This window comes from Anomaloglossus baeobatrachus, chromosome 4, assembly GCF_048569485.1.
Source record: "Anomaloglossus baeobatrachus isolate aAnoBae1 chromosome 4, aAnoBae1.hap1, whole genome shotgun sequence".
Lineage (NCBI taxonomy): Eukaryota > Metazoa > Chordata > Amphibia > Anura > Aromobatidae > Anomaloglossus > Anomaloglossus baeobatrachus.
The window spans coordinates 563308711-563332796 of NC_134356.1; the positions used below are offsets into that span (position 1 = coordinate 563308711).

At 42.7% G+C, this 24086-nt stretch overlaps 1 protein-coding gene across 1 annotated transcript in view; it reads right to left on the reverse strand.

Annotated features, from left to right (window-relative positions):
- Positions 1 to 2651: 2651 nt before the first annotated feature.
- Positions 2652 to 24086, reverse strand: part of PCSK6 (proprotein convertase subtilisin/kexin type 6) — a 390964-nt gene continuing 369529 nt past the window's right edge. Inside the window, exons 19-21 of the mRNA XM_075346016.1 lie at positions 15814 to 15943; positions 12512 to 12624; positions 2652 to 11050 (exon numbers count right to left, since the gene is read on the reverse strand). Coding sequence (XP_075202131.1) covers positions 10953 to 11050; positions 12512 to 12624; positions 15814 to 15943 — 341 coding nt within the window. The 3' untranslated portion in view covers positions 2652 to 10952. The remainder of the gene's footprint in view (positions 11051 to 12511; positions 12625 to 15813; positions 15944 to 24086) is intronic.

Genomic DNA, 24086 nt, shown 5'->3' on the forward strand with positions numbered 1-24086 from the left:
CAGGGGGAAGGGAGAGGTAATGTTGAGTTCCTGTATATGGATATGTGATTTTCCTCCTTGTCTATGGAGCACTATAGGATTTAGCCTTACTGGGTTATACCATGGTCTTTTTTTTTTTCCCCCTCCCCTTTATCAAACTATACGGTTGTTTATAACCCATTTCCGACTCTTATGACTAGAGTTGAGTGAGTACCTAACTATTCGTACTCGATATACTCATAACGAGTACAATCTAATACTCCTTCTGAATAGCGTATGTAATGCAAGTCAATGGGGAAAAACTTGCAAAGTAACAAGTAACCCAACTGCCGTACTCTCGTGCAAGTATTCCCCATTGACTTGCATTACACATGCTATTTGGAATGAATACGCGAGTATTAGACATGAATTTTCACTGTACTTTGGGCTGTTAGTTGACATTTCTTGCTACGATGGGGCCGGCCCTGCTCCAAGATGGCACTGCTGCTGCTGCTGATTCTCTACAGGTTGCATAAGTCCAGATTTTCTTGATTGATAACGTTATCCAGGTTTGTATTGCGTGCATGTGTTTGCGGTCTCTGCTTCTTTCTCTCAGATGAATTCCCAGTGTTCCCGGCTTTTTGAGCATTATTTTACTTTATGTCTGTATAAGTAGTGCATTCTTAGGCTTCTATTACCTCCTCGGTACCATGGGTGAGTCCTAACACTAATTATGATTCCTAATTAGTGTAAGGACTCACCCATGGTACCGAGGAGGTAATAGAAACCTAGGAATGCATCACTCATACAATTTCATTACAATAATTTATTAATCACTTGTGCCCACTGGCTCCAAGTTTAAACAATGCATCTGATTTGTAATTTAATACGGATTTGATTATTATTAATAATGTAGCACTGTATGTATTTACTCACATGCAGTCACTTGTGACTTACACTGCTGATACTTTTTGAAAATTTGTAAATCGCACTTTGGTTGATAAATCTATTATGTCACGCTAAATGAAGACATTATATATAACCTGCAGGCTTTCACCTATTTTATACTTTTTGTTTTAGCTTGTGCGTTTTTTTTTTTTTGTATTATGTATAGTTATGGCCAAAAATGTTGGCAATTTTAAAATTGTTCCAGAAAATGAAGTATTTCTCCTAGAATATTATTACAATATTATTACAAATAAACATACGTGTGACGAAACATGTGCCTTTCTGTTGTGTATTGGAACAACAAAACCCCTCACAAATACACATAAAAAAAAAAAGGCAAGTTAGACATAATTTCACACAAAAGCCCAAAAATGGGCAGGACAAGATTGTTGGCACTTTTACAAAATTGTGGGTAAACAACCTTGTATCAAGCGTGTGATGCTAGTTAAAACTCATCTATGGAATATGACAGGTTTGGGAAATATGAAAATCACACCTGAAACCAGATTAAAAGGGAAGACATTGACTCAATCTTTGCATTGTGTGTGCCATACAAAGCATGGAGAACAGAAAGAAGAGAACTGTCTGAGGACTTGAGAAACAAAATTATTGAAAAATATCAACAATCTCAAGGTTACACATCCATCTCCAGAGATCATGGTGTACCTTTGTCCACAATGAGTAACATAATGAAGAACTTGATTATTTACAATCCATGGCACTGTATCTAGTCTCTCTGGATGAAGATGGCAGCGAAAACAATGAAAAGGTTGCAACACAGGATAGTCCGGATGTTGGATATGCAGCCCTAATCAAGTTCCAAAGAAATTCAAGCTGTCCTGCAGGCTCAGTGTGCATCAGTGTCAGCGCGAATTATCTGTCGACATTTAAATAAAATGAAACATTATGGCAGGAGACTCAGGAGGACCCCACTGCTAACACAAGAGACAAAAAAAAAGCTAGGCTGCAGTTTGCCAAAAAGTATGCGAGTAAACCAAATTCCTTCTGGGAAAGTGTCTTGTGGACAGATGAGACCAAGATTGAGTTTTTTGGTAAAGAACATCATTATACTGTTAACCGAAAACAGAATGAGGCCTACAAAGAAAAGACACTGAACCTCCACCATGTGTGACGATAGGTCCTAATATGTTCTGAGTTTGTTTTCCTTCTTCTGGGACTGTGGGCCTTGACTGTGTGCCAAGCATCAGGAAATCTGAAGATTACCAAAAGATTTTGGTTCGCCATGTAGTCCCAGTGTCAGAAAGCTGGGTTTGCGTCCTAGGTCATGGGTCTTCCAGCAAGACAATGACCCTAAAAATACTTCAAGAAGCCCTCAAATATGGAAGGAAACAAAGCGCTGGAGACGTCTGAAGTAACCATAATGAGTTGGGATATAAATCCCATTGAAAATCTGTTGGAGAGATCTTAAAATTGCTGTTGGGATTAGGCGCCTTCAAATATGAAACGCGTGCAAAAAAGAATGAAGATTTCAGCTCACCGTTACAAGCCAAACACCGCTCCCCATTCAGATCCAGCACACGGAAAGCTCTGCTGCTGAGTGTCCTGGAATCATGTTGAAAGGAAGTTAATCCAGCGTGATCCTTGGGGTATATTAACCCTAGAACGCGCAAACAATTCAATCTACCATAGAAAACAAATGACCTAGCAGGCCTGCGAGGCCCCAGGTATGCGTTCTAGGGTTAAAAAGTCCAAATTTATTTGCAAAAATAGTTAACATACAGTGGTGTGGCTATAAATTGCAGGGGGGCTATGCCTCATAAAACTACGCGTTTCGACATATTGTTTTAGTCTTAGTCCTTTCAATAGGATTCAAATATGAAAGACCTGGAATACTTTGCAAAAGAAGAGTCCAAAATTCCAGTAGATAGGTGTTGGAAGCTTGTTGCTGGTTATACGAAGAGATTGATTGCAGTTTTTGTTCCAATTGGTATGCAACCAAATATTAAGGTAAGGGTGCCAACAACGTATTGTTCTAATACACAAAGGAAATAAACATGTGTATAACAAAACTTGTGTAACTGTAATAATTTTTTGAAAAGAATTTCAAAAGGTGCCAACACTTTTGGCCATGACTCCATGTATGCGTCATGTTGACATAAATTTCTCACCAGATGTTGGTAACAACCCATCCAATCCAACCAAAAAAAAAAATCAAACTATATTATATTTGTGATGGGAATACTTTGAATTTAACCCTTTGCCCTGCAGATTTGGAAGTGTAAATATTTGTTGTTATATAGCTACACCGTTTATGAATATATCTTTTCTTTTTTATAAAGTGTTAACAGATACTTCTATAAAAATCACATGCAACACAAACATATTTATAGTTTGATTAAGACATACTCTATACACATGACAAACACCAAATATTTCTGATACAAAACTGACAATTTATGGAAAAATAATGGTCTTTAACATTATAATTTAAGAAAAAAGAAATATGTAAAAACATTGCCGAGCATCTGAAAACACTTGGCAAACTTTAAAAGCTCTTTAGCAGCCGGGCCGCACAGACTAGACCGGACTTCTAAAGGCATATGTACAATTTTGGCAATGATACATCAGGCAGAGTTTCCTATACAAATGATACATGACTGTAAAACCAAAAAAAGCTTGAATTATCATAGATTATATTGTGGACAGACCATAGAAATATTTATATATGGAATATTATATACAAATCTCTAACTTTATTTCACAATATTTCTGGAAAATTCATGTTAATGGAAAACTTTAAAATGTATTCATATTAAAGGGTTAATCCAGCAGAAAGTTTTAATATATATTATACAATAGTTTCTTATGTTGTATTTGTTCCTTTTTCCTCAGATACTTGCCAATGACAGCCTATAACATGGAATATATATAATGCCTGACTTCCTATATGTAAAAAACAGAATAAGGTAATGCAAAGGCTCCTCTGATCCATGTGTCCACTTAGAGGGGTTCAGGAATAAGGTGGGTTCCTCGTCCTCTAGGGTTTAGTCTCCTGAGCATGTGCATAGATGTAATATTTAGGGAGGGGGTCACTGGCTAATTTATTTTCTCGACGCAATAAAATGATGTCTTGTAGAGGAGTGGAAAAGAGTGCCAGCTTTCTTCTAATAACTGCCCCGACCACACAGGTTGCTTGAGGTATTGACGTCCAACTTCTCTTAAAGGGGTTTTCCCTTTGCACAAAGTTAATTTGAAAGTTGATTTTAATTAGTAATGAGTGAGCACTACCATGCTCGGGATTCTTCGAGCAGTTGGACATGCTGATGGATATGACTCCACCATCCCAATATAATGGAAATTTTCTGGAAAAATGTTCAAGTTCTCCTTCGACTCCCATTATATTGGGGTGCTTGAGATGCCCCCTTCCGAGCACTCAACTGCTCGTTACCAGTACCGAGCATGGTAGTGATCACTCATCGCTAATTTTAATCAATACAGTAGATCTTGGAATAATACATTTCCAGAACTGGATGCGTTTAAAATGTTCCTGTGCGGAGATAATCTTATATATATGTACCTGCTATGTGCTGTGTAATGGCAGTCTCTGACCGTACAGGGACATGGTCTGATCATACCACATCTCCTGGGCAGGGGAGGAAGAAAAGAAAAAAAAAAAAAGTATACAGACTGAACAGCATAGGATCATAGCTGGTTCTTTTTGTGAGGTAAAACATTTGCTTTCCTGTTAAAGTTTTACCTCAAAGAAAGAGTTCTTTGCAAATCTGTGCTGTAAATGTCTGTATACTTTTTTAATTACTTCCTAAACTCCCCAGGAGCAGTGGTATGGTCAGACCATGCCCCTTTACGGTCAGACACGGCCATTACACAGTACATTACACAGTACATAGCAGGGCACATATATAAGATTATACCAGCACAGGAACATTTTTTTTTTTTTTTAAACACATCCAAATGTGGAAATTATTGTTCAAAGATCTATTGATTAAATTCATCTTTGCTCATTGGACAACACCTTTAAGTATATAAAACCAAGAAGCAATACCACGTACAGGTGTTGCACAGTTTTTGGTAGAAAGCAGCCATATTTCATGTAGAGGGAAAGCTAGGGCTGTTGGCGATTCAGATTTTTACGACAGGATTTGTGGCAATAAAAATCTGGGGAAAACATGCTGCATGTGAGTCATGTAATGAATTGTTCGCATAGCCTTAGGGCAGAATGGTGAATGTAAGAGGGTGACTGATGGGGTATTTATCATTGAGCACCTTGCATAAATCAATTAAACTATTAAATTGGTTGTCCAAGCACATGATATTGATAATCTATCCTTCGCATTGGTCATCTATATAAGATGGGAGGTATCAGGTGTCAGACTCCCACCAATCAGCTATTAACCACTTCCATTAAGGCTGAATGTACACCAGGTACGTAGCTGTAAAAGCTGCATCGCAAGATGCTGGGAACTGGCTGCTGTTGTCAGGCATTACAGCTTACCTCCCATTCATTTTAATTGGAGGTGAGCCACATGACAAATCGGGGCCTATGTACGGATTTGTTCATGGATACAAGCGCACACCTCTTCATGAATCAGGAGAGTCAGACAAGGGGTATGCGCTTTGCCATAAATCCTACTCCAATCCATGCTGGCGTAAGATTTGTGGCGTAGTGAATACCGCACCTCATACATTTTTCATGAGCAGTGGTTTATTGAGACCACTTTTTCGGAGGAGATTAGCAAAAAATGGCACGAACACCCAAAATCCTGACAGTTTAGCCAAGCTTCAAGTTCTACCAAAATTTGGTGACTTTTCAAATCCTTTTAACACTAGAATACTGGAGTAAAGGCTTTGATTAATGGGGAACATAGTGTACAGAGCTGTGATGTTTCAGCTCCATATACTGTGGCCCTGATTCATCAGTTTTTTTCTCAAGAAATTTCTTTTTTTTGGTCTTTATATTTGCCCTTATTCTTTATACATTTAGACAAATTCATGAAATGCGACTTTTACCAAATGTCAATTTTTTTTCTGGCGTATCTTACTCTAATCCTAGCCCGGTGTATGGTTTTGGGAGTTTTCTTCAATTAGGCTCATTTTTAGAGAAATGTGACTTTTTTACATTCTTACTTTTGATGCTAAAATTTGTCTAAAAAAACCTGGTTAAAGGTTAAAAAACAAAACAAAAAACAAAAAAATAAAAAGACATTTTTGATCTTGCATCAAGTTCATGAACTGTGTGAATTTGGGACAAAAAATGTCAGTGAATACCACAAGACAAAAACAAAAAAGTGACCAAAAAAAAAAAAAAAAAAAATCGGGGCCTACATTTTCAGCCATTTCAGCCACAGCAAAACCTGGCAATAACGGTTTGTTGCAGGTGCTAGCCTCCGGCAATTGGATATCGCTAGGTTATCAATATCATAGTCCAGGAAACCCCTTTAATGTAAAAGTGGTTCTCAAGAGATTAGAATATCAAAAAGTTAATTTATTGCAGTAATTGAATACAAAAAGTGAAACTCATATTATATAGAGTCATTACACACAGGGGGATCTATTTCAAGTGTTTATTTCTGTTAATGTTGATTATTATGTAGCACCCATGGGGTCCAGGTTGGGTCTCGTACCTGTTAACTCGCCACCGAGCCGGTGCGGAGGACTGGGATGTCACGGTGGCCTGCCCAGTTTCATGCCACGAGGTGTACACCAATAGAAGGGGATTAAGAGGTGGATGTTTGTCGTGACACCACCTGCGGTATGCGGCCAGGGAATTAGCCGCCGCTGCAGTCGCTGTCCTCCGGGGCGGATGGTAGTTGCAGCATAGATGGTATTGCTCCCCACAGGTGGAGTGGGCCCCGGGAAGGATAATGAGAGGAGTAGTGGTGGTGTCCGTTGGCGTTGAGGCACTGGGCACTGGTAATAAGAGTCTGAGTCGGCTGCAGTTCCAGGTGTCTTTACTCACAGTTCTTTTAAAGTAGCCCGGTCGCTGCCGCAGAAGCACTGGTCACCGCTGTGATGGGCCCAGTCGACCTCGGATAAGTTGGAAGAAGCCACCAGTGTTTGGAAAAGGTTCTTTGTAAGAGTTGCCCCTCCAGCAGTGAGGAACCCGGGCTGAGCGTTCCGCTCCAAGCCTAGGCCCCGTGTAAGAAAAAGATGGAGAAGATGGTGGTGTGGAGTCCTGGAACTGATGTCCCAGGCAGACTGACTGAAGATTGTGTAAGTTGCTCCTACTTCTACCCAAGTGGTGCCCGCCCCCCAGGTGGTTGTCCTAGTGATGGGGAAATTCCCATGCTTCGTGATGACAAACCCCTGCCTACACTAGTCCAGCTCCCCAGTGAGAAAGCTCCTAAGCTGTATGTAAAGTGTGAATGTGGAACACCGGTGATTAACCCCCTCCGTACCCGAGGTGAATACCACACCTAACTGAGGTGCAATACTCTGTGGCGACTGGAGCCTCAAGGGCGCCACAAGTATGGCTTACAGCCAATGATAACCCAAAAGTCATTATCTCAGAAAATTAGAATATTATACAAGACCAACTGAAAAAATGATTTTTAACTGAAATATTGGCCTACTGAAAAGTATCAAACAAAGAGAAAACCAGTATATTATACCAAATGTAATATTTTATTGGAAATTTAAAATATATGCACAAAGAAAAATATATCACTAGAAAATCCATAAGGCAAAGAGCTATCCTTGCACCATTGTTTGTTCAACATTGTTTCGTGGATTTTCTAGTGATATATTTTTTCTTTGTGCATTTTAAATTTCTAATAAAATATTGAATTTGGTATACTATACTCGTTTTTTCTTTGTTAGTGATATTGAGTTGAGATACCGTGATTTAGATAAATTGGGAACAACGTTTTTACGTCTACTGAAAAGTATGTATAGCAAATGCAATCAATACTTGGTCGGGGGCTCTTGTTGCATGAATTACTGCATCAATGTGGCATGGAGGCGATCAGCCTGTGGCACTGCTGAGGTGTTATGGAAGCCCAGGTTGCTTTGATAGCAGCCTTCAGCTCATTTGAATTGTTGGGTCTGGTGTATCATCTTCCTCTTGACAATCTCATAGATTCTTTATGGGGTTTAGGTCAGGTGAGTTTGCTGTCGAATCAAGCACTGTGATACTGTGGTTAGTAAACCAGGTATTTGTACTTTTGGCAGTGTGGACAGGTGCCAAGTCCTGCTGGAAAATGAAATTTACATCTCCAATAAGCTTGTCAGCAGAGGGAAGCATGAAGTGGTCTAAAATGTCATGGTAATTGGCTGCAAATCAAATCAAATGTTTATTTTTTATATAGCGATAACATATTCCGCAGCGCTTTACATACAACAGGAACACTGTCCCCATTGGGGCTCACAATCTAAAGTCCCTATCTGTATGTCTTTGGAGTGTGGGAGGAAACCGGAGTACCTGGAGGAAACCCACACAAACACTGGGAGAACCTGCAGTGACTTTGGTCTCAATAAACACAGTGGACCTACACCAGCAGATGACATGGCTCCACAAACCATCACTGATTATGGATACTTCACACTAGACCTCAAGCAGCTTGGATTGTGGCCTCTCCACTCTTCCTCCAGACTCTGGGACCTTGATTTCCAAATGAAATGCAAAATTTACTTTCATCTGAAAACAACACCTTGGACCACTGAGCAACAGTCCACTTTTTTTTCTCCTTGGCCCAGGTAAGACGCTTCTGGTGTTGTCTATTGGTCATGAGTGGCTTGACACAAGGAATGTGACAGTTGTAGCCCATGTCCTGGATACGTCTGTGTGTGGTGGCTCTTGAAGCACTGACTCCAGCAGCAGTCCACTCCTTGTGAATCTCCTCCAAATTTTTGAATGGCCTTTTCTTAATCCTTTCAAGGCTGCGGTTATCCTGATTGCTTGTGCACCTTTTTCTACCGCACATTTTCCTCTCACTCAACTTTCCATTAATATGCTTGGATACAGCACTCTGAACAGCCAGCTTCTTTAGCAACGATCTTTTGTGGCTTACGCTTCTTGTGGAGTGTGTCAATGACTGCCTTATGGACATCTGTCAAGTCAGCAGTCTTCCCCATGATTGTGTAGCCTATGGAACCAGAGTAAGAAACCATTTTAAACGCTTAAGGCCCCGTCACACTAAGCAACATCGCTAGCAACATCGCTGGTAACGAACAACTTTTGTGACGTTGCTAGCGATGTTGCTGTGTGTGACATCCAGCAACAACCTGGCCCCTGCTGTGAGGTCGTTGGTTGTTGCTGAATGTCCTGGGCCATTTTTTAGTTGTTGCTGTCCTGCTGTGAAGCACAGATCGCTGTGTGTGACAGCGAGACAGCAACAACAAATGTGCAGGCAGCAGGAGCCGGCTTCTGTGGAGGCTGGTAACCAATGTAAACATCGGGTAACCAAGAAGCCCTGTCCTTGGTTACCCGATATTTACCTTTGATACCAGCCTCCTCCGCTCTCACTGCCTGTGCTGCCGGCTCCTGCTCTGTGCACATGTAGCTGCAGCACACATCAGGCAATTAACCCAATGTGTGCTGTAACTAGGAGAGCAAGGAGCCAGCGCTAAGCATTGTGCGCTGCTCCCTGCTCTGTGCACATTTAGCTGCAGCACACATCGGGTTAATTAACCTGATGTGTGCTGTAACTAGGAGACTGGGGGCTGGTCACTGGTTGCTGGTGAGCTCACCAGCAACTCGTGTAGCCACGCTCCAGCGATCCCTGCCAGGTCAGGTTGCTGGTGGGATCGCTGGAGCGTCGCAGTGTGACAGCTCACCAGCAACCTCCTAGCAACTTACCAGCGATCCCTATCGTTGTTGGGATCGCTGGTAAGTTGCTTAGTGTGACTGGACCTTTAGGAAGCCTTTGCAGGTGTTTTCTGTTAATTATTCTAATTTTCTGAGATAATGACTTTTGGGTTTTCATTGCCTGTAAGCCATAATCATCAGCATTAACAGAAATAAACACTTGAAATAGATCACTCTGTTTGTAATGACTCTATATAATATAGACGTTTCCCTTTTTGTATTGAATAACTAAAATTAACTTTTTGATGATATTATAATTTATTGAGAATCACTTTTATCTGCTGTTTATTTCTAGACATTTTTTTGTGTTGGGAGACAAGTGGAGGTTGATGGATCTAAGGGGTGCGGACAGCACATCTCCAATCTGACAACAGTTCCCCAGAATTGAAAGCAGCCCTCACAGTGGTGAAAACATGAGATAAAAACTGACAAATCCATCAACTGGCAAATCATCACAAATTCTCATTTCCGTAGCTGTGGGATGGTAACGTGAAGATAAGTACAAGACTTATTCCCTGTGTATGTAAAAACTCAAATCTATTACAAGACAATCACACGATACGCTGGAGATGTGTGCATAGTGGAAAGTGTGATCAGATGAAGTATTTCTTGTGTATAAGACATACAGTATGTGCTATATCTACTTCTACTGTTTGTAGATTCACGTGACCTCCAGCAGGAAAGAATAAAGTGTTGTGTGTCAGTCTTTAGTACATGCCCTAAATAATGAGACCCATGAAATTACATAGCAGCTATTCAAGTGATCCAACCAACCCAATAATTTCCATCAACATCGGGCGATGCTCCACGACATCTCTACAAAGTACAAGGCGGACTTCCAATCTGAAACCTACAAGGCACACGTTTCTTCTTTCTTCTGGGACTACTGGCACAATGAATAGAAGGTCACCCCAAATTGATACGGCCGTGCTCTTCCCTTTCATAGTACATTGGAGCATCTATTGCTGCTCGGTCTTCATTTTGGAGCAGATAAGCGACGGCGCTGGAAGATTGGACAACTAATACATGAGGCGTTATCCTGAATCCCTTCCAGAAACTTTTCTTATGGTCAATGTTTAACAATACAACACATTGGGGGCTATTGTCAAGCAGACGGCCTCTTAACCCATTCACTGGCCTTCAGCCTTGGCATGAAATGGATTAATGTACTCAGAATAGCACCATTGCCAGAAGAGGGTGTTCTGGACGCTACGTCGGCAGCAGTCACGCTATGGTGGGAAGCAGAAGATACTTCGAGGGGTCAGCCTGCCAGCATACAAGTCCGACAGCAAAACTGGATGAATAGTTTCCGTTCACAGAGTTTGCTGGACTTTACCATCTCACAGAACATTTCATCCGCTAATTGACAAGGAAAAACAAAGGAAGACAACAGCATATTAGAATGTAATCATGATAGAAAGAATTACACTACATTTGGGATTACGTCAGGTTTGGGTTTCAATAAGTGACCTTCAGCCATCTTATAAAAACACAAATTTGCCAAGTTTACGTGCCATCCTTTATGTACAATGTGAACATTTGTCAGTGGTATATATGGGTATACATTGTTCTGATGAATAACAGATATTTAAAAGGTAGTCATTACAAAAGACGTATTTTGTTTAAATCAGGTTTTTATGGTAAATGCATATCTTTTAATTTTTATTTTATTTTTTACATTTTAAAACACCATGTATAAAAAAAATTGCAATTTTCCCACTATAATATCTTCAAACCTTCTATTCTGTGCAGAAAACTGTCTCTGCACAATAACTTTTCCTCGGATTGAAACACACTCAGAAACTGCTACTACACAAAGATAGACCTACTCAGATCCTATTGCCGGTCACTAAAGTCCATGAATATTTACTGCAACCAATCACAGATGCTGTCACAATGGATGAGTGGGGGAAGAAGTGAATATTCATGAGATTTGATGAGCAAACCCAGGAGCAGTGCAACAGCTGCGCGGTAAGTATAGTTGTCCTGCTTTAATCCTGGTTTTGTTTTTTTTTTTTTTTAATTATTATTATTATTATTCGGGTGGCTGAACCCAAATAGCAACATGGACTCTCACTGCGGTGCCGGTACCAATCATTTACTGAAGGGAGCCGGCTCTTTGTGTCGGATTGCTCATGAACGACACATCCAAGCACCCGCGATACTTGGCTGAGCATAGAGTGTCGAGCACACTCTCTAATCATTAGCTGTCATCTTTAGAAGTGATAAGTGAAAATGCTGAAATTTGATTGAGTCAGTTAGCTTGAATTTGTCCAGAAACTTTATTATATTTGAGGAGGATTATTTGCTTTTTCCAAACCCCAGAGCATAATAAATGTAGGATGCATTCTCATCTGGTCTTCTAGAAATGGAGAAAGACCAGAAGAGACCAGAGCCGGGGGAAACCAGAGGAGGATCAGGTGTGGGATATGTGGGACAAGACACACCTTAATCTCTTTCCTAGCTCTTTACAATCAAAATTTGCTGGGATTTGTATGAAGTGAGGCACAAAAACATTTAAACTGCAGAAAATCTAATATTTTTATAAAATTTGAGACAAATTCTATTTGCTTGTCTGTAAGTTTTAGATTTGTTAATGACAGCAGTGTAACATGACTAATGTCCGATGCATGTTTTTGTATGTATTTGATGTTAGCGATGTGTGTATAAGGCATTAGAGTTTAATCAGCATTTGTTAACCAAACTCAATTAGTCCAGAATACAGAAGAGGTATGAATTTTTCAATTATAGTTTCTCTGTATTTTCCACTCCTGATTTTGGCTTACAAATACTGAGGGGAAAAAAAGACCTAAGACTCACCATTGGTACAGGTGTGATTGGTGACACATGATCCGCTCAGGAGGCTGTAACCTTCTTTGCATTTGATACAATTTTTCCCTGTGGCTTCACAGATCAGGCAGTTCTCTTCACACCTAGACAGCAGAAGAGAGCATATTTCTTAACCACATATTTCTCTGAGCAAAAACTCATTTTCCCAAAGAATCTGCATTGGTATGAGGGTTTGAGATGTGATAATACTGACATAAGAGAAATAGAACATGTAGAGATAGTGACAAAGATACAGAACATTGGGTAAGAAAAAGAACTAGAATCAAGTTTAAGTACAAAGGAGAGACAAACACCAATTTTCTTTACTTATAGAGCAGAAAAAATTGAACATTTTCCAACATTCTTATGTTGGCTCATATTAACAGTTCATTGGTCATGGCTAGTGATAGGCGGACCTGGACTGGAAAAGTGCGGATTCGTGCGGGTTCACAAGTACCTGTGCACCGACTGCGAAGTTCACAGGGAACTCTGGTTACCTATCCGGATCTGGCAGCTCAGGTAATTAAACAAAAATATATAGGAAAAACAAAGAAAATTGGGGAAAGTAGGCGTATTATATTTACCAAAGAAGAAAAAACAAAAAGCCAGCACTAAATGTGCACTTCAGCACTAAACATTCCAAACTGTACTTATTATAAAATTTTTTGAGATTTTTGGCAAAAAATTGCAATTTCTTGAGCTGCCTCACCACGTCACGGCAAATCTCATTTGAGGCAGTCCTACACCAAATATTTTTATAAAATGTGCCATACGGCCTCACATATGAATAGTAGAACTGCTCTTAGCAGCACTCACCTGGTCTATTTCAATCCCGTACCCATGACTGAGTCATGGCTGTGGGCGGGACAGGTCCAAGCAAATGCTGCATGAAGTAAATAGCCTGTGGACAAGGCCTGATGACTTAATGTGAACAGTCACCAACTGCCAAAATCTAGACAGATGGAATACATCCCAAATTGGGGTGCATAGCAAGGTGGGATTGAAATAGACCAGGTGAGTGCTGCTAAGAGCAGTTCTACTATTCATATGTGAGGCCGTATGGCACATTTTATAAAAATATTTTAGTGTAGGACTGCCTCAAATGAGATTTGCCGTGACGTGGCGAGGCAGCTCAAGAAATTGCAATTTTTTGCCAAAAATCTCAAAATTTTTATAATAAGTACAGTTTGGAATGTTTAGTGCTGAAGTGCACATTTAGTGCTGGCTTTTTGTTTTTTCTTCGTATTATATTTACCAGTCTCCTGCACGGCTGTAACACATACTTCCAGGGCTGCTCCTTACCTTTCATTATCTTTCATACATATGCACTGCTTCCCCTGCCCACCAACAGTTCCGAGGGACCCCATGCAGCTTTTTTTATAATATATATATATATACACACACATATATACATACATATATACACACACACATATATATTATATTATATATTCTATACACACACACACACACACACACACACACACACACACACACACACACACACACACACACACTACTTTTTATATGTATTGCAGACCCATAATAGTTGTGGGACCTAGTGTGGATTACGTCGGACCTGGGAGTTTGGGCTTAATAAAAGGGGCGAAAGAGTGTGGGGTTTTTTTGTATTTTATTTCAAATAAAATAATTTTTTTTCTGTGTTTTTATGTATTATTTATTTTCATTAGTAATTGGTGGGTCTCAAAGATCCCCCCCATTACTAATCTAGGGCTTAGTGGCAGCTTTGAGGTGTCACTAACCTATTAACCAGATTGCCACCACACCAAGGCAATTAGGACGAGCTGGGTAAAGTTCTGGGATTGTCACGTCTAATGAATGCAACAATTCTGGTCGGCTGCAGGCTGCCATTTATAGGCTTGGGGGGCAGTAACCATGGGTCTCCCCAGCCTGAGAATACCAGCCCCCAGCTGTCGTCTTGATCATTGCTTGGTATAAAACTTGGGGGGACCGCACACCGGGTTTTTAAAATTATTATTATTTTTTTTTTTTTAAAAAAAAAGCCGTATGGGTTCCCTTTAATTTTGATACACATCCAAGATAAACACACAGCTGGGGGCTGCAGCCTGTAGCTGTATGCTTTATCTGTGCTGGGTATCATATTATGGGGGACCCTACGCCAATTATTTTAATTTTACACCATGATAGGGACACACACAGTTTACTTTTGCAAGCACTCAGACAGGCTGTCACACAGGGTGGGGCGCGGTGTAACCAACTAATCACAGACACTGGGGCTGCCGGTGGGAAGGGGAAGCAGTGCATATGCATAAGGTTAATGAGTGGCCCCGGAAGTAGTATTACAGCCGCATGGAGACTGGTAAGTATAACGCGCCTGCTCTAATTTCTCTATCCCTTCTAGAACCATTGTAAAGTGCATGACTCGGATCACCATAGACATATGGGTACCGGCATCCGGCCAGATATTCGGGATAAATTCTGGGCCCGAATCTTTTTTATTTTTATTTTTTTGTTTTGTTTTAAACCCATTTGGACACTCCGATTCCGGGTATCTGCAGGTCCGCCCATCACTATTCACAACTCCCCCAATGTGACTTGACATGAGCAGAAGATCATTTCTGGATAGAGGCTTTCTTTAAGTCCTCACTCACACTGGCAATAAATCTGTCATGCGAGAGCATCGGATGCTATATTCCAATGACACCGGCACAAACTCTTTTTTTGAGCGTGATGAGAGTGTCATTCACTGTGTCATTCACACATGAGAGAACCAGAGCACAGGTGAGGAGAAGACTGAGAAATTAAATTTCTCCATCTTCTCCTTTGCCTGTGTCTGAGGCAATCGGACGGCACACAGATGACATGCGCATGCACACCGATGTTTCACACGCACCCATAGACTTGTATGGGTGCACACAATCCACATATCGGTGCCACTCGCAGCATTGTTTTCTGGTATTGAATCGGCATGAGAAAAACCCCCTCCAAAGATTAGCATTGCCCCATAGTATAACACTGGTCCGAGTGCAATCAAATAAAACATTGAATAGCACTCGGCTATATGCTTAAAAGGAGTCCCAGCAAACCATTATAGCATACAGCGCCAAAGGAGCAGCTCAATTAGGTAACTCCAGCTTCATAAGGCAAAGCAGAGGCCAACTTAATAGTGACTTGCTTCAGAGGATTTTGCCGCAGAGCACCCGTGTTTTACTTGTTACATTCTGCATCTAGCAAATCTAAATTTTGGAAAGTGTCTGTCCTGATATGGCAACTCCTTTATTTTTTTTTTTCATTAAAACTGGGAAGCTTACCTTCGACAAACTTTATGTGGCAACCCAGGCACTTCTTCAGAATAAAAGCCAGGACTGCAGGTTGGGACACAACGCCAGTCATGCAGATGAAAGTCCTTGGCACATTGCGTGCACTGATCTTTGCCAGTTCCTGAAGTGCAGAAAACACAATTAAATGTACACAGCATAAACACAATTCCAAATAAACAGGCAGAGATTTTCATGGTCTGAAGAGGAATTACAGTCACAATATAGTTCTGTTAATTTTCCGTTAAATGGGTTGTCCAGTCTAAAATGATAAGTCTGTAGTCCCTTTATGTGTCACTACATGACTGCAAACTTCTGAATCCTTTGAGGATTCGCTGGTTTCTGAGCTGGGAACAAAGGTCAGGTGAGCGTAATTGTGTGATATGCATGTTCCTGGACAGAACCCAACTAGTGGGCGCAGCCTTACTCAATGCAAGCATATGGAGTGGGCGAGTCCGACTAGTAGGCATAAACATCTAGTGGACTCTGCCTTGCTCAATACGTTTGTATACAGTGAGGCTACACCCACTAGTCGGGTTCTGGCAGGGAACATGCATATTACACAATTGTGGTCACCTGTCTGGTGTCCCCGGCTCAGAAACCGGCGAATCATTGCAGCGCACACAGTACGTGCACAGGGAGGATTCATAAGTCTGCAGAGCAGATTGTGACTGCAAACTTATTTTTGACCGGACAACCCCTTTAACTTAACCTCCACACTATATATTTTTTGCGGTTTTCAAGAATAAAACTAATTTGTCATAACCGTTTATCAATACCCAAAGAACCCCCCACGAAAGAGACAAGTGTCTTACAAGGCTGAAGGCTTAACTCTGCCAACTACCTCAAACACAATGGGTCAAGCAGCTGGCAATCCCCTACGAATGGGAACAGTAGTATATTTATATATAAAATATATAGAAATTTATATAAAAAATTTAAGGGCCAAATGGAGGTAAAATTATAATTGTCAGTATTTTCTTTAAAAAAACCCCAAAACCTAATATATCGTTTTATAAAGAAAATACTGACAATTCTAATTTGCCTTCGTTTGCCCCTTTTTTTGCTTTTCAGCACTGACAAAATACTAAAAGTAAAAATGTATATTATAAACTTTCTTCTGTACCTCTCTCCCAGCAGGACCTTCTCTCTCCTTACAAGATTACAAGTGAGGAAAGGCAGATAGCTTTGGGAGAGCACTGTGTAGCACACAGGATTCAATAAAGTCTTAAATAATTAGGTTGCAGAACAGTCATCTCACTGGCTGCCTATGCAGAATTCAACAGTCTGCTTTTGCGCTCTGCATAGGTAGTGACTAAAGCCCCCGTCACATTTAACGACTTACCAGCGATCCCGAAAACGATGCGAATTGATAAGGATCACTGGTAAGCCGCTGGGAGGTCGCTGGTGAGATATCACACAGTCAGATCTTACCAACGACGCAGTAACGATCAGCGACCTGTATAACGATCTCGGCGGGCGTTGGGACTGTGTTAGGAGGTTGATGGTAGGCGTCAAACACAGCGATGCGTCCTGTCCAGCAGGACATTGCCTTTGAACAAAATGGTCAAGAACATTCAGCAACGACTAGCGATCTCACAGCAGGGGCCTGATCGCTGGTAGGTATCACACATAATGAGATCGCTAGGGGGATCGTTGCTGCGTCACAGAAACTGTGACGCAGCAGTGATCTCGTTGTGTGTGAGAAAGGTGACAAAGCTCACTTCATTATATTGAACGTTTTGTCACGTTGGTTGCTAATGGCAAAAGCGAAGCTCATCATGACTCCGTACTCTGCATAGGATCGGGGGGTCGCGGCCAATACAACTCACCAGGTTCTAGATCCTTTACTCATTTTAGCTGGCAGTACACTCCTTCACTAAGCCTGTACATCAGTATCTAAAAGCTATTCTAAGGCTATGTGCGCACTGGGAAATGGAATTTTCTTGAGAAAATTTCGCATGCTCTCAAAGATTACCGCACCCGCGGTAAAAAACCGCGGCAAACCGCACCCAAAACCGCATGCGGTTTGCCGCGGTTTTGTTCGCGGTATTGCCGCGGTTTGGCCGCGTGCGGGTTGGTACATGTGCTTATTGCATTCAATGCAATAAAGCACATTGAAAAAAAAAAATAATTTCCTTCTTAGATAGTAGATAGATAAAGAGACAGAAGAATAGATAGAGGGATAGATAGATAGATAGATAGATAGAGGGATAGATAGAGGGATATATAGAGGACAGATCGCTGCATTTCCCACGGTCGGCAGTGAGTTCACATTACCGGCCGTGGGAAATGACTGGTAATTACCTCTGCTGTCTGCTGCGAGGCTGCATTCATTCAGCGCTGTGTGTTAGTCGCGGCTGGATGCAAGCCTCGCAGGACGTCGGAGCTGTGGATTACGCCGGAGCTTTTGTTTCGGGAGGGGTTAATAAAAGGGTGAACAAGGCTTGTTAGTGTTTTATTTAAAATAAAGGATTTTTCTGTGTGTTTTATTCACTTTACTTACGGGTTGATCATGTCAGCTGTCACATAGACGCTGCCATGATCAAGCCTGGAGTTAATGGCGGTGATCCACCACCATTAACCCCTTGTATTACCCTGCCTGCCACTGCTACACGGCGGCAGGAAGAGCCGGGGACACACCGGTACTGCCGCATAATGCATGCGACAGTGCCGGGGCAGCTGCGGCTGATATTCTCGGCTGCCGGAGGGGGAGTGAGGCAGGGGACATTAACCCTGCCCCTCTCCCTCCCCAGCCTGAGAATACCGGGCCGCCGCTGTGTGCTTACCTCGGCTGGACGGTAAATATACAGCGGAGCCCTGTGTTTTGTTTTCTATATTTCCGTTTGCTTTCTATGTGTGTTCTATGTGTCTATGTGTTCTGTGTCTGTGATCTGTGTGTGTGTTTACTCTCTGCACGGCTTCCTCTTCCTGTAATGATATCATTTCCCTGCAAAACCGCAAGCAAGCGATGTACATTACCGGAGGTAAACCACGAAATACCGCAGGGAATAACGCAGCAAAACGCAGTGAACCGCACAGAATTTGCTGCTTGCGTTATTCCCTGCGGGATTTCACGATTACATTGCAGTCAATGGAGTGAAATCCCACAGCGACGTGCGGAAAATAATTGACATGCAATTGTTTTTGCTGCGGGAATCCCGCAGCAAAACATGCAGCTGTCAAAATCCGCCTAGTGCGCAGAGGATTTTTTTTTCCCATAGGTTTTGCTGGTGATTCACTGCAGAGATGTTATGAACATTTTCTGCAGCGAAACATGCCGCAAAACCGCAGGAAATCCACGGGAAAATCCGGTAAGTGCGCACATAGCTAACTCAGGTCCTCTTGCATCATTTGTCAGGGAGGTTGGGGTCAATTTTGCCCCCCAAAGAATTTGGTGCCCGGGGCAATTACTTTTATAGCCCCCACATGCTATGCCCCTGCCTGCACACATTAGAAACTGACAGAATTAGAGATTTTGGATGACCGTGTATTGTGTATAAACAGCTTTAACAGATAGCTATATTTTCTTTGGAAGAAAACTTTGGCTGTTTTCCTAAAAAATGACTGTGTAACATTTTTGACTTTTTGCATACTTTTCCTAAGGAGAACTAGCATTCAACTAGATTGTAGTGACCCAGGTAAAGGGAAAACAGCAGTATAATGGTTGATTAGCCATAATGATGGAATTATAGCTGTAGCGCTTTTATTAAAGATCAGAGGTGGAATAAAAGGCAAATAATAGCAATTGCAATCAAAGATGCCATGCGGTTACAGACTTACGAATGCTTGATGGGAGGCAATGTCGGATTGAGCTAGCATACACACAGCGCACTCAGGTCCCCTTCTTAATCAGGTAACACTTCATTTACTCTTAATGCTTGTATGGTGGAAATGACAGAAGACTACCCACATATGTGAGGTCACTGCACCACTCATGGAACTGCCAACGTAATGAAGGAATCAAGGAATTGCTGGTCTGCTAATGAGTTTGTGGTTCTAATATAAATCACTTAAAGGGGTGGTTCACCCATTTTTTTTATTTTCTGTAGGAGTTCTACTTACCTTTCTAGGAGTTTTCTCCATTGGCTTCTGTTTCCAGTTCTGGCACTGAGCGGCGCTATCCTGCACGCTCAGTGCCGGTCACATGACCCCCTGGAGCTGTGGCCGCCAGCATCCTCTGACGTCCCGGCATTTCCGGGCTCTCAAACAAGACAGGTACGTCAGAGGAGGCTGGCACCACTCACACTGAGTGACAGGGCTGTGGGCGGTGACTACCGCACATCACAGCCCAGTATCGAGGGGAGGATCCGGAGGACATCAGTGTGGAGCCGGCGTCCTGCAGATGGTGAGGCACGGGGCGCCAGTGTGCAGTACAGGGGGGGTTCTTCAGCTGAAATCCCCCCCTGCACGTAAGTATGTGCTCACACTCTCCACAAGCCCGCTCTGCTGCGATGTCAGGAGAGCGGCCGGTGTCGGGCAGTGTGATCATCTGCTCCTCCCAGCAGCAAGACACTGACAGGCATGTCACCGCTGTGCTCTGCCATCTGTCCTGCTGCATGGGACCAACTGTCTGCACTCTGTCACCTGCACCACAAGTCACAGAGTGGAGACAGTTGGTGACATGTAGCATCCGGTCACCTGCACAACAAGTCCCAGAGTGGAGACAGTGACATTCTCTGCTCTGACACAGTGTGCTGCATGTCACTATCTGTCTCCACTCAGGGACTTGTTGTGCAGGTGACCGGATGCTACATGTCACTAACTGTCTCCACTCTGGGACTTGTTGTGCAGGTGAGAGTGTATACAGTTGGTACTATGCAGCAGAAATCACAGAGTGGGGCAGTTAGTGACATGTATCATCCGGTCACCTGCACAACAAGTCCCAGAGTGGAGACAGTTAGTGACATGTAGCATCCGGTCACCTGCACAACAAGTCCCTGAGTGGAGACAGATAGTGACATGCAGCACACTATGTGTCAGAGCAGAGCATGTCACTGTCTCCACTCTGGGACTTGTTGTGCAGGTGACCGGATGATACATGTCACTAACTGCCCCACTCTGTGATTTCTGCTGCATAGTACCAACTGTATACACTCTCACCTGCACAACAAGTCCCAGAGTGGAGACAGTTAGTGACATGTAGCATCCGGTCACCTGCACAACAAGTCCCAGAGTGGAGAAAGATAGTGATATGCAGCACACTATGTGTCAGAGCAGAGCATGTCACTATCTCCACTCTGGGACTTGTTGTGCAGGTGAGAGTGTATACAGTTGGTACTATGATGCAGAAATCACAGAGTGGGGCAGTTAGTGACATGTATCATCCGGTCACCTGCACAACAAGTCCCAGAGTGGAGACAGTTAGTGACATGTAGCATCCGGTCACCTGCACAACAAGTCCCAGAGTGGAGAAAGATAGTGATATGCAGCACACTATGTGTCAGAGCAGAGCATGTCACTGTCTCCACTCTGGGACTTGTTGTGCAGGTGAGAGTGTATACAGTTGGTACTATGCTGCAGAAATCACAGAGTGGGGCAGTTAGTGACATGTATCATCCGGTCACCTGCACAACAAGTCCCAGAGTGGAGACAGTTAGTGACATGTAGCATCCGGTCACCTGCACAACAAGTCCCAGAGTGGAGACAGTTAGTGACATGTAGCATCCGGTCACCTGCACAACAAGTCCCTGAGTGGAGACAGTGACATGCTCTGCTCTGACACATAGTGTGCTGCATGTCACTATCTGTCTCCACTCTGGGACTTGTTGTGCAGGTGACCGGATGATACATGTCAATAACTGCCCCACTCAGACTTGTTCAGGTGAGAGTGTATACAGTTGGAACAATGCAGCAGAAGTCACAGAGTGGAGCAAGTTAGTGACATCTATCATCCGGTCACCTGCACAACAAGTCCCAGAGTGGATATAGTGACATGCAGCACACTATGTGTCAGAGCAGAGCATGTCACCAACTTGCTCTGCTCTGTCATCTGCGGTGCTGCATGTCACGTTTTTGCCGCGATTTGGTGCGTTTTTTGCTGCATTTTTGCTCACTGCGTTTTTAATCAGTGCACAATGCCATTAAAGATTGTTGATAAAAAAAAAAGGTCTGATGTCATTTCCTTATTCAAAATGTTCATTGTATGCAGGAGAGCAGACAGCAGCTGCAGAACTACAATGCTCAGCATCCTCCATTCACTAGTGTATGCAGGAGAGCAGACAGCAGCTGCAGAACTACTTGGCTCAGCATCCTCCATTCACTAGTGTATGCAGGAGAGCAGACAGCAGCTGCAGGACTACAAGGCTCAGCATCCTCCATTCACTAGTGTATGCAGGAGAGCAGACAGAAGCTGCAGAACTACAAGGCTCAGCATCCTCCATCCAGGACTGTATGCAGTTTTTTACCCAAAAAGAAAAAAAAAATGACATGGGCTTCGCCATATTTTTGTATGCTAGCCGGGTACAGCAGGCAGGTATGGGCTGCCCCCAACCCCCAGCTGCCTATTTGTACCCGGCTGGGAACCAAAAATATAGAGAAGCCCTTTTTTTTTTTTTTTAATTATTTCATGAATTTCATGAAATAATTTAAAAAAAAAAAAAAAATGACGTGAGCTTCGCCTTATTTTGGTGTCCAGCCGGGTACAACTAGGCAGCTGGGGATTGGAATCCACAGTGAAGGGTGCCCAAGCTTTCTGGGCACCCCCACTGCGAATTGCAGTCTGCAGCCACCCCAGAAAATGGCGCTTCCATAGAAGCGCCATCTTCTGGCGCTGTATCCAACTCTTACAGCTGCCCTGATGCCGGGTGGCTAGCTGGGTAATAATGGAGTTAGGGCTAGCTGTATATTATCAGCTAGCCCTAAGCCCGAAATTCATGGTGTCACGCCAATATTAGACATGGCCACCATGAATTTCTAGTAATGATAAAATAAAAAAAACACAACACACAGAAAAATATTTTTATTAGAAATAAAACACAACACAATTAGTGACTCCATCTTTATTGAAATAAACCCCCCTCCGCAGTAATCCTGGGTTAGGGTCCCGCGCCGTACAATCCGGATCCAATATCATCTGATCGGTTTGCTGGAAGGCAAAGCGATCAGATGATGTGTCAGGTTAAAGGATGTGAATTACATCATACATCAGCTGATTGTATAAAAGCCGATTACACAATCAGCTGATGCATCAGTAGAAAATAAATAAATAAATAAATACATACATACATACATACATACATACTCACTTATGTGCTGATTACCGGCAGCTCCTGCAGCGGAGTCTGATCCTGGCCCATCACTGCAGGAGCTGCCGGTAATCAGCTGATGAAGTCCCCTGACGGCAGGATCAGCTGATAGCCGGCCGCCGGCACCGCGAGAATCGATCAGCTGATGAGTCAGGTGACTGCATCAGGTGATCCACCGCCAGGTCCTGCAAGCTTCGTACGTGCCCCGGGGAGACTGCACACAGCCAAAGCGGCGGTACCGAGACAGGGGCTGGAAGCAGGCATGGCACCGGGACCCTGCAGACAGGTGAGTATGACATACACACACACATACACACTCACACACACACTGTATATACACACACACACACACTGTATATACACACACACACACACACACACACACACACACACACACACACTGTATATACGCGCACACACACTTTCTTCCCCTGGCTGTGTAGAGCTGCTGCTGTCTCTGTGTGATTGCTCCCAGTGCACATCCACTGGGAAGAGGCAGGGAGAAGGGTTTGGGTGGGAGCAGAGTGGGTGTATGCATGTGCTGCTAGTGCACAATAAAAGTTAATTTTGCTGAAAAAACATAATAGATGTGTTGAGGGGCACATATTAGCAAGATTTATCAGAAAAAAACAAACAAACAGTTTTGGTAACTGGACAACTTCTTTAAGGATCAAGCTTTCCCAGTCACCCTGCTTAATGTAGTAAACTCTAGAAACACCTCTCAGCAATTCCAACATAGGCTCACATCACAGGTACACCGGGCCACCCAGACACTTCCCAAACTGTGTGTGGCAAAGCCACAGAGAAAACAAGGGTCCCTCTACCGGGATCCCAGGATCAGAGCGGACATGACGCCTATACTGTATAAACAGGATGAGAGCAAAATATCCGATCAGTGACCAATGGTCACAGATATGGGAAAACAATATGGAGAAACACCAGTAATCACAATAGGATTGGGCTTATGTGGCACATTTTAGCTATAATAGCAGTTTAATTTTGCTTTACCATTCCCCTTAA